Genomic DNA, 12,148 nt, shown 5'->3' with positions numbered 1-12,148 from the left:
TTCTTTTTCAAAAAACACCCGACTAGCTGAAACCACCGTCAATAATTTTCCCCACTCCTTATCTGTGTCTAAATCAAAACGTAGATTCCATGAACCAAGCTTCTTTCTTAGAAGTGCACGCCTGTGGAACTCTGTTCTGCTTGCCTGTTTCCCTCCCAACTTCAACCTGGATGTCTTCAAGTCCAACACAAACAAATTCTTGATGAACCGCCCCCCCTAAGTAATGACACCTTATCAGTTCTCCAATATTATTGTTACACTATCCCTTTGATTACTGTACACACAATAACCTTTATCCCCGAGTGGCCATTGGGCCTTGATAAGTGGTGAACTCTATGTAAAAAAAAAAAAGTTAACAAGAAGATTCACTACTAAAAAAATGCATTTTGATATATACATGTAAACACGAGTTCAATTCAAGTCCCTGAAGATATTAGCTCAAAATAAATGTGTCTTTTGCAATCCGGACATGTTTATAGCAAGATGTAGAAGACAAAAGTGAAAAGTTTGCAAACTCGGAGGGAAGTGTGAAAATAAAGTTATATGTAAAATATGGAGTTAAGTATCTACATTCATAGCATTTTACACAACCTTCAAGCCAAGCATCAAGAAAGAGAAAAGGAACAGTGGAAGAAGGTATGTTACCCTTTGTCTGTGCCACACAGAAATGATTTGTTAAAGAACTCTCTCTGGTACGTTTATTTTTCTGTTTGGTGAAACAAATGCACAGAAGAACAGAAGTATACAGTGAAGAGAAGAGATTATATATGTACATCAGCAACACATGTGGATGTCTGTTTATACACACACTAGACGACACGGTAACAATACAGTTAAGAGAATGATATATCACATATACATATAAGACCAGTGGTGTCATGTGTAGATACACGTTATATATACTTTATGATAATTTTATTTGAAAGAGTCAGTATAAAGACACTTTTACCATAGAAACTTTAAAATCCTTTCGTGATAAAAAAAAAAATTTCGACTTATCCACAGACACAGTTAATATAACAATGCAATTTGTAATCTCCTGATCCGAGTGGAATAATAAAAAATAGGAGGCATTACTTTTGGAGCGCCCTTCATACAATGTGTTAAATGGCATACCCCATAAATGGTGAAATGTAGCGAATTCATTCACACTAGACAAATATTTTTTATGCGGGTAGCATGAAACATTTGAAAAAGTCGGACATTTTTTATCATTTTTAAATTTACAGACATTTTTTTTGTCACGTATGACAAAAAAAATTTTTTTAATGTTTATAATAAAACACCAAAAAATAATGAAACAAACATGATTAAAATTATCAAATAAATTCATGTCATGTTATTTTGGTTTGGAATTCGTTTTTTTTTTAATCATTTTTTTTTTTTATGATATTCGATAATTGGATGCTATGTGTATTCAATTTATTTATTTATTTTTTTTTTTTGCAGACTGTTATTCTCATCTTCATAATTATTGGTGTTTCACCACGTTTCGGCCAACTTATCCTCTGGCCTTCTTCAGGCGATTAACTACAACAGGATAGGAATGCTAGGTCTTGTACCTGTATCTCCAGTAATTACTGCCTTCCATAGTTGTTGTCTTCAGACAATGCTCACCTGGAACCGTACAGACTCAACACCTATCCACTGTGCTACAGGCAGATACACATGGCACAGTGGATAAATGCGTTGAGTCTCTGTGGTTCCAGGTGAGCATTCTCTGGAGATAGCGGTTCAGTGCTACCCAAAGCAGACCACAGGATTAGTTGGCCAAAACATGGAGAGGCAACAACAACTATGGAAGGCAGTAATTATTGGAGATACAAGACTCAAAGTTTCTATCTTGTTGCAGTTAATCACTTGAAAAAGGCCAGAGGATGAGTTGGCCGAAACGTGGGGAAACAACAATTATGAAGATGAGAATAAGTCTGCACAAAAAAAAAATGAATACATAACTTATGAAACCTCATCTCAAAGGATTAAAAAAAAAAAAAAAAAAAATATATATATATATATAATTGGGTACTAATGTCCTCAAATAATTTTGAAGTTATATTTTAGGCTTAGCGTTCTACTAAAATGTTACCCTGTTGATCTCCATGGGGTTCTTCTAACAGCTGGTATAATTTTTATTGACATGCAAGATTCATTTATTGAAAATCAATAAAATTTATAAAAAAAAAAAAACCCCTAAATTATGAAAATGAGTGACTTTTGCATTTAAAACCACTTTTTTCACATTGACTGAAACAAAAACCCTCCCCCATACAGGGTAACCTGGGGCAATTTCATGCCATACTTTCTATTTGTTGAATTTTGATTCTTGGGTAAGGCATATCAACTCTTGATATAGATTTTTAAAAAATACAGTTAGTTCAGTTTTCATACAACAGATCACGATCTAATCGAATCAAACGGAAAAGTGGAAAATTTCACTTTGAAAAAAAATCATTGAATACATGTGAATATGGGATAATTCCATACCCTCACTTTGACAATTGCATAATATGAAAAATATCACATATTAAGATAGAAAGAAAGCCAAACAGTAAACTGAGCATTTATTTAATATCATAGTATATGCATGAGACCATAAAAGAGAAAAAAAGACAAAGAGAGAATGTTCAACTGTTAGTTGTATTTTACAAAAGACAAACTGCACAAATTTTACTTTATAGCAGCAGATACATTTTTAAAATGTTTTCTTTGGCTTTGGAAGTAACTCATTCAAAGTCGCCATCACTGTCTGGGTAATCGCTGTTTCTTTGTAGCTCTGTGATGTCAGCACCTGGCTGTCCATCACTACTTTTTACCTTATCGTACCGGTATTCTTTCTTCCTCTCCCCTGACATGACCCTTGAGATCCTGTCCTCCCTTTTTTTGCTGCTTTCTCTTCATCTTTTTAAAATCGCTGCAGACATTCAGATGAGGTCAGGCTCTCTCCATACAAACTGCACAAACATTACTTCATAGCAGAAGATAAACTTTTAAAATGTTTTCTGTTGTTTTTTTTTATTTTTTGTTTTTTTTTAGCGTTTTTGTTTTAACATGATTCCTGACAGTCTGCCATTTCAGGCTGTAGAGCTTAGCAGCCTTCTTGTAACCTATTGTTCCATCACGAACAAGACTGATAGCTTTTTCCATGTCTTCTGAGCTGCACTTGGCAGTCTTTCTTTGTAGTTCCTTGCCATTTTTTTTTTTTGCTGTAACATAAAAGGACAAAGCGTAAGTTATTTAAGTACGAAAAGTTCATAAAATTTTAGATTTCTGCGATTAAAACATACAATCATACTATTATAATAGCATGCGGCAATTTCATGCCCATAGTTATGGAATTGCCTATTGATAAAATATAGAAGAGGAGAGACGTTGCGAGCCTATCTTTATTTTATCTTTACTTCCATGGCAAGTGCTTGTCTGAGCTCCAATCTCTGCCCCCCCTCGCCAATCTTTCACAATAAACACCCGTCTAGCTGAAACTACTGTCAAAAATTTTCCCCATTCTTTATCTGTGCCAAAATCAAAACGTAGATTCCATGAACAAAGCTTCTTTCTCAGAAGTGCACGCCTGTGGAACTCTCTTCCGTCTGTTTGTTTCCCACCTGACTACAACTTGGATGTCTTCAAGTCCAACATAAACAAATTCCTGATGAACCGCCCCCTTAAGACATTCTATCAAATCTCTAATACTAACGATTACTACGATACTATCCCATTGATTACTGTACACGCAATAACCCTTATCCCCGAGTGGCTTCTGAGCCTTGATAAGTGGTGACTACCTTGTAAAAAAAATTAAATAAACAAAATATAGAATAATGACATTCACTAGTAAGAAATGGTAGGTGAGGGTGAAATATGTAGAAAGGAAGCCTGTTTCATGTTAAACACCTTAGTTTATGTGCTGGAATCCTTTAAGAAATTCCATAACCCAAGGGGTATGTAATTTTGCAAATATTAGACAAAGCATAAATTTCGCATCAGAGCACTCCCAGACTCTTTTTAGTTTTCTTGTTTTTCGCATATAAATCACAGTAAATAACAAACTAAAAACAGTAGAGGACATAAGTATAAGAATGACTGAAAAATCGAATTGTTGTCAGGAGAGCTCTGGATTGTGTCACTGAATCAACTAATGTTCACTATAGACAGCAGAGGCAGCTGCAGTATTTTGAGAGGAAGTCACCTACAAACGCGTCTTCTTCTTTAGAAGAGTTCTCAAAGCTTTAAATAATTCCCTTTAACTGAACAGCTTTTCAAATCATTTACATAACTGGATGTGACTCACTTCGTTGTCCTGGATATCTGTCTGCAATCGTTTGTTTTGGATAGCCACTGTCCTCTTTCCACCGCAAGCACATCAAACAATTCATTGCATGAATCGGTGTGTCAACTATTATGTAATATATCAAAGAATTACAAAAATATTTATTTAGAAGATTGATTTGGAGTAAAATTTATCTTTAATTTGAAACTTGAATAGTTTTGTAATTCTTCAAAACTATTCCATGTTTCAGATTAAAAATTATCATTTTTACTCCACATTTTAAATTTTTTTTGTAATTCTTCTTTGATATATTGCATAATCATGTTGACACACCGATTCCAACCAGATCTCCGAAGTTAAATAATGATGAGCCTGGCTAATACCAGATGGGTGACCATTTGGGAATATTAGACATTGTATAGGGTGGTGAGATAGCATTAAAGTTATGCACCTCTTTCTGTCCGCTAGTCTGTGGGAAAACCCCTAGGCAAGGTAAATAACTCACTTCAGTCCCCCAATCAGTGTAATGGGAAGTCATGGAAAATAGATGATTGATACACAGAAGCAATCGGGAATAATTCTGTTCATGGTTTCGTATTTTTTTTGTGTTGGGCAGAAGCTTCCTTTAGATACAATGGTCAGTTCAATCGCCCGGTATGGGTACTGCTCAGACAGAAAGAAACTGCATCCTACTGTCTGTACAAATGCAAATAAAGCTGTGGCACTACATCAAAACACTTTCGAGAAAACAGCGTAAATGGGGTTGTAAATGATGAGCAACAATGAATTCATGAATGCCTTGAGGGAAAGAGATGGAGGGAGAGTCATAGCTGTCCATGCCTGAACCAGACAGGACATCACTTGAATGAATGAATAAATTCTTCTTCATAATGAATACATACACACACGTGTATAAATAAACACACACACATATATACACACTCAATATTCATAATGAGTACACATACAAAAATACACACACACTCTACACATTCATAATGTGTATACACACACACACTCAACGTTCATAATGAGTACACAAACGTATACACACATACACTCGAAATTCGTTAATTGAAGGAATGTCTCAAATTAATCATCTTAGACATTTTTCATAATTAGCAAATACAAAATGGAAGATTATTTGGCATATTTTTTGTAATCAAATATGAAAAGATTTTGATTGACATAATTTTTTTTTGTCAGGTGGGGAGCCCGGGTTAGTGTTAGGGTGTGGCAGGAACTTTTCTTTTCTTGTTTCAAATCGATCTAAAATTGTACGTGAAAAGCCAATATGACATCTACTGAATATTTTCTAACCCCAATCCTAACTCTAAAAACTCTACTCATCACAAATTGGAAGAGCACCGTTATATCCATCCAAATTGCTCGACTGAGCTCCAATTTCTTATTCGTCCTTGTAAGACATTAACAAAAATTTGTCTTTCAACTACTATTGCAGGAATTTTTCTTTTCTTCATTGATGCATCTTTTTTCTTTTTTTTTTTTTTTTTACACAGGCATCACCACATTTTCGAGGTTAAGAGGCCACTCAAGGATAAGGGTTAAAGAGTGTACAGTAGAAATTGGACAATATAGTAATCATTAGTAATGAAAATTCAGTAAATTTGTTAACTTATATGGAATGGCTCATCAAGAACTTATTTACGTTAGACTTGAACACAACCATATTGTAGTCAGCCGGAAAACGAAAGACAATTCCACAGGCGTGCAGTTCTAAGAAAGAAGCTCTGTTCATGGAATCTACGTTTAGGTTTAAGCACAGATAAAGAGTGGGGGGAATTATTGATAGTATTTTCAGCTAGACGAGTGTTCCTTGTGAAAGTTTGATGAAGGGGGACTATAGACTGAAGCTCAGTCAAACACTTTCCATGAAAATAACGATACATCAGAGACAAACTCGCAACATCTCTTCTGTGAGATAGAGGTTGCAGGGAAGAGAAAAGGACATCTCCTACGAGGCTATGAAGTCTATTTTGAACTCTATCAAGGCAGGACAAGTCCTTTCTAGCAGCTCCTGCCCAGATGTGGCAACAGTATTCCATCCTTGGACGTACCTGGCTCTTCTATAGATAGAGAATTGCATCAGCAGTGAGATATCTACAGTATCGATAGAAAGATCCCACCATTTTTCCAGCAGCCTTGGCAACAGATTTGATGTACGTGTTCGATTTAAGATCAAAAGTAATGGTCCAGCTCAGAAGCTTTTCAAAACTTGAGGCCTCCTGAAGACGAGAGCCATTCATTTCAATTGATGCCAGATGTGGATCAGAATGTTGATGAATTTTCATGAACATAGTTTCTTTCCTATAATGTGCCGTCTTTGTAACACGTTCTTTTGTATCAACTCTAATCTCGTGGAAGAGGGGGTGATCCTTTTGCACAAAAAAAGACAAAATTGCTACTCTTTTTCTACTTTATTGCTGCTTCCGTGGAAATTGCTCAACTGAACTCCAATTGCTGATTTCATATTAGAACACGTCTCCTTTTTTTCTGTTTTCTGGCTGACTACAATGTGGTTGTCTTCAAGTCTAACGTAAACAAGTTTTTGATTAGCCGTTCCATATAAGTTAACAAATTTACCAAATCTCCATTACTAACGGTTACTATACCGTCCAATTTCTACTGTACACTCTTTAACCCTTATCCTCGAGTGGCCTCTGGGCCTTGATAAGTGGTGATGCCTATGTAAAAAAAAAAAAAAAAAAAAAAAAAACACGTCTTCCTACTACAACTGCCTAAACTTAAATGGAATTTCTACAAAAAAAAAAAAAAAAATTACCCTCCTCATCTCCACCCATCAACATTTTGTTTCCTAATCTCATCTCTGCAGAAATTAACATCAAGTATTTTCTTTTCATGAGATAATAAAGACGTTTGTGTGTTTCAGGTTTTTTTTAGATGAAACTATTTACATAGAATGAAACTATTTACATCCAATCATTTTATAAATTTTAGCATCTTAACAGCAAGTGGCTTCACACCTTGTCTAGAGCTATTTTCATTTTAAAAAAGTTAAAAAAAACAATAATTTTATAACAAAATGATATAGCAATAATTACATTTAACTTTTGAAATTTTCTTAAAAAAAAATAATTTGGTAAAAATATTTTTTTAAAACTACATTTTGTTGAAATGAGGATTGATAATTTGGAATTTTATTAAAAAAAATAATTTGGTAAAAATATATTAATAAAAAGCATTTTGTTGAAATGAGGATTGCTAATTTGGAATTTTATTAAAAAATATAATTTGGTAAAAATATATTTTAAAAAATGCATTTTGTTGAAATGAGGGTTGCTGATTTGGAATTTTATTAAAAAAAATAATTTGGTAAAAATATATTAAAAAAAATGCATTTTGTTGAAATGAGGATTGCTGATTTGGAATTTTATTAAAAAAATAATTTGGTAAAAATATATTTAAAAAATGCATTTTGTTGAAATGAGGATTGCTAATTTGGAATTTTATTAAAAAAAATAATTTGGTAAAAATATATTTAAAAAATGCATTTTGTTGAAATGAGGATTGCTAATTTGGAATTTTATTAAAAAAAATAATTTGGTAAAAATATATAAAAAAAATGCATTTTGTTGAAATGAGGATTGATAATTTGGAATTTTATTAAAAAAAATAATTTGGTAAAAATATTAAAAAAATTCATTTTGTTGAAATGAGGATTGCTGATTTGGAATTTTATTAAAAAAAATAATTTGGTAAAAATATATAAAAAAAATGCATTTTGTTGAAATGAGGATTGCTAATTTGGAATTTTATTAAAAAAAATAATTTGGTAAAAATATATTAAAAAAAAGCATTTTGTTGAAATGAGGATTGCTAATTTGGAATTTTATTAAAAAAAATAATTTGGTAAAAATATATTTAAAAAATGCATTTTGTTGAAATGAGGATTGCTAATTTGGAATTTTATTAAAAAAAATAATTTGGTAAAAATATATTAAAAAAATGCATTTTGTTGAAATGAGGATTGCTAATTTGGAATTTTATTAAAAAAAATAATTTGGTAAAAATATATTTAAAAAATGCATTTTGTTGAAATGAGGATTGCTAATTTGGAATTTTATTAAAAAAAATAATTTGGTAAAAATATATTTAAAAAATGCATTTTGTTGAAATGAGGATTGCTAATTTGGAATTTATTTTAAAAAAAATAATTTGGTAAAAATATATTTAAAAAAATGCATTTTGTTGAAATGAGGATTGCTGATTTGGAATTTTATTAAAAAAAATAATTTGGTAAAAATATATTAAAATAAATGCATTTTGTTGAAATGAGGATTGCTAATTTGGAATTTTATTAAAAAAAATAATTTGGTAAAAATATATTAAAAAAAAGCATTTTGTTGAAATGAGGATTGCTAATTTGGAATTTTATTAAAAAAAATAATTTGGTAAAAATATATTAAAAAAAAGCATTTTGTTGAAATGAGGATTGCTAATTTGGAATTTTATTAAAAAAAATAATTTGGTAAAAATATATTTAAAAAATGCATTTTGTTGAAATGAGGATTGCTAATTTGGAATTTTATTAAAAAAAATAATTTGGTAAAAATATATAAAAAAAAATGCATTTTGTTGAAATGAGGATTGCTAATTTGGAATTTTATTAAAAAAAATAATTTGGTAAAAATATTAAAAAAATGCATTTTGTTGAAATGAGGATTGCTGATTTGGAATTTTATTAAAAAAAATAATTTGGTAAAAATATATTAAAAAAAAGCATTTTGTTGAAATGAGGATTGCTAATTTGGAATTTTATTAAAAAAAATAATTTGGTAAAAATATATTTAAAAAATGCATTTTGTTGAAATGAGGATTGCTAATTTGGAATTTATTTTAAAAAATATAATTTGGTAAAAATATATTTTAAAAAATGCATTTTGTTGAAATGAGGATTGCTGATTTGGAATTTTATTAAAAAAAATAATTTGGTAAAAATATATTAAAAAAAAAAATGCATTTTGTTGAAATGAGGATTGCTAATTTGGATTACTGTTCTTGTCTTCCACGTTATTCTCACAACGCTTCAGCCGATGCAATCTCCGACCTTCTTTAGCTGCGTCTCGTCATACTCGGGGAAACTGTACATAATTTAAAACTGAATCTTCCGTGTAATCCAAGGGTAGATTATTCTCATTCCATCATAGCTGGCAGAATGAGAATTCCATCATAAAAGAAGTACTTTCAGTTAATATGTCTTTGGCCATTGCTATTGGTGGTTGAGAAGGTTTCTTGTAATTATTGAAGGAAACAAGCTTAGTCTTGGCAGCATTGAATGCCTCCTGCCTGTATCATCCAATCAAAGGGTTTCATATCCGCCATGCTACACTCACTAAATCTAGGTATTCGTTGGTGAACTATGCTCATTGGTGGCTGAGATATCCATGTGTGTTATGGAATTGATGCCGGAGGTAAAATGCTGTACATGGCCAAACCACGCAGAGATGTCACATGCATAATGCATCCAAAATCCCGCCAATATGATTGAACGCAGTTGAAAGGATTTTTTGTTTGCGTTTTCACCTGATCATGGCATTCTTTTTTAAGCAAATTGCATTTGAGGCTCATATCTCATTGCCATGTAAGATGGCAGAGCAAACACAAACTGAATAAAGGTTACATTCCTCTCAACATTTCCCTCATAATTCAGCCTTCTGTTATATAATCAGATGCTATGCCAGTAAGTATTGATTATGTTCGCTAGTATGAATTTTGGCAAAGGTTACATTAGTACATGTTAGGATAACCTGGCAGCAAATGGAAATAGACTCAGCTGCAGGTCATGTGATAGAAATGAGGAAGTCAAGAGTTAGCCCCCTAGACAAAATGTGCTTGAAATGCAAATGGAACTAGATGATAGAAAGGTTTTCATGTGTTCGATGAAGAATACAGTTTCGACTCAGAGTTGGAAAGCGGGTTTGGTTGTTTTGCAGCATCTCAACCCTTTTCAGGTTATTTGATGCCGAAATAGTATTCGATGTTGCACCCAATTATTTGGTAGAAGGTTTTCTATTCTTCAAGCTCTTTGTATCTTCAATCGCTAGTTTGTAGTGTTTGGTTTGGTTGTTTTATAGTGGATTTTATCATTTTTCTTCCCTGCCCTGCAGAACATGAATGAGTTTTGCAATGGGAGAGAGAAAAGGGTATCAATATTAATGTTTGGTACATTTTAAGTTAGGAAACGAATCAGGAAGTGAGGGAGATAGAAAGAGATGGGAAATTGGAAAGAAGGAAAAAGGGGGGAAAAGATTGGGTTTTGTTTTTGCAGAACATAATTAAGTTTTGCAAAAGGAATGTAAAAAAAAAAAAAGCATCAATGTTAGGTGCTTTTTGTCTCAGGAAGCCAATACTTTCAGACAGCCTGATCTGATAGCACCAGTGGAAAGGAGAACAAGCAAGGTGTATCCAATAATGTAAAGAGAATCTAAGTGAATGTCGCCCCCAACGTCTGCCCATCTGAGTTTCTTAATTTCCAAGTTGAAGTAAGGAGAAATTAATTTTAGCCTCAAAGGTTGTCTTCCCGTCTTTTCCAATGAATAAACTTAAAGGTTGTCTCTAAAGACAAAATGTGCTAGAAATTCAGGTGAATGAGATGATGAAAGATCGTCACGTGTTTGGGAAAGTTTGTTAGGAGCGGTACAAACGATACATGAATTGGCAGGAGCTTCTTGAACCTTTCTGAAACAATGAGCAGTGATAGCATGTTCGCAACCACCACCACCACCATCAGTCAACATGTCGCTAAAGTATCAGTGTAAGGAGAACCGACATGATTTAATATATAAGAATTGAAGACACTTGTGCCTTGTGTATTTTCCAAAAATATGTAACCATTTTTGTTCTCTGCAAGAATCAACTAAAAATGTTCTTCACAATCGAAATAAACAAATTTTGTCATTTTCTGGCTTTTTTTTTCTTGCAGGAAGTTGTCCAAGACGAAATGAATAAGTAAGTAAACAAATATTTTTTCATTTTTTTTTTTTTCTTTTTAAATCTTTTTTTCTTGTTCCGTTTAACAACTTTAATGAGTTAGTTTTTGCATGTGATTTTTTAAAAACTTTTTCTGAACAGAGGTGTAACAAATAGACAGAAACTAAATCCAATTAAGACAAAACATTGGAACAAGCTATGCAGATTCACCTTTTTATTACTACAATATATATATATATATATATATATATATATATATATATATATATATATATATATATTGGTAGGGTGATTCGACGTTGCTCAGGATTGAATGATTATCAACGAATGTTTCACACTCCTAATTTTTATTGTCATCAAAATCGATGAAATAGCCCATTTTTTTATCAATTCGATTGATTGCCTGCTCTACTTGGAGATTCAGCGAAATGCACCCGGAGAAAGCTTTGCGTGCCTCTTCCAGTGACCAAGTTCAAAATATATTGTAGTCTACATTGCACTGTAAACCCTGTGTATCGCTTTATTACAGGTCAATAAGGTTTTAATTTTGAAATTGCTATGAAATGCGGAAAAGTGAAATTTGGTATAACACTGGAAGAGCATAACAAAGGTGCCTTATTTCCCTGATTTTTCTTGAATTTGAACAAATATTTTGAAATTTATAATAATTTTCAAAAGTAAAAAAATATTGACTTGCATTAAAGCAATACACAGGGTTTAGAGACCCTACTGTTGATTTTATAAAAAAAATTTTTTTTTTATATATAATGGCTTGCATTAAAGTTTAAAATACAAAAGTCAAACATGCTTCAATTGTGTTCTAAACAGAAACATTTCGTATGCGCCTCTGTCATATCAAAGAATCGACTGTTTATTTTATATACCTGGCTTTATTGGTGACAATAGCTT

At 32.1% G+C, this 12,148-nt stretch overlaps 1 protein-coding gene across 4 annotated transcripts in view; it reads left to right on the top strand.

Annotated features, from left to right (window-relative positions):
- LOC145293695 (AP-1 complex-associated regulatory protein-like) overlaps positions 1–12,148 on the top strand; it is a 296,359-nt gene that overhangs the window by 200,478 nt on the left and 83,733 nt on the right. For all 4 annotated transcript variants that reach the window (XR_013869748.1, XM_080140106.1, XM_080140105.1 and 1 more), the window contains exon 4: positions 11,232–11,257. Coding sequence is in view for 3 of the 4 variants with exons in the window: in XM_080140106.1 (XP_079996232.1) it covers positions 11,232–11,257 (26 nt within the window). In the remaining variant the exon portion in view is untranslated. The remainder of the gene's footprint in view (positions 1–11,231; positions 11,258–12,148) is intronic.

The sequence above is a fragment of the Euprymna scolopes genome, chromosome 15, assembly GCF_053919585.1.
Source record: "Euprymna scolopes isolate OS-2025 chromosome 15, ASM5391958v1, whole genome shotgun sequence".
In the NCBI taxonomy this organism is placed as follows: Eukaryota; Metazoa; Mollusca; class Cephalopoda; order Sepiida; family Sepiolidae; genus Euprymna; species Euprymna scolopes.
This window is presented reverse-complemented; position numbering and strand designations above follow the sequence as displayed.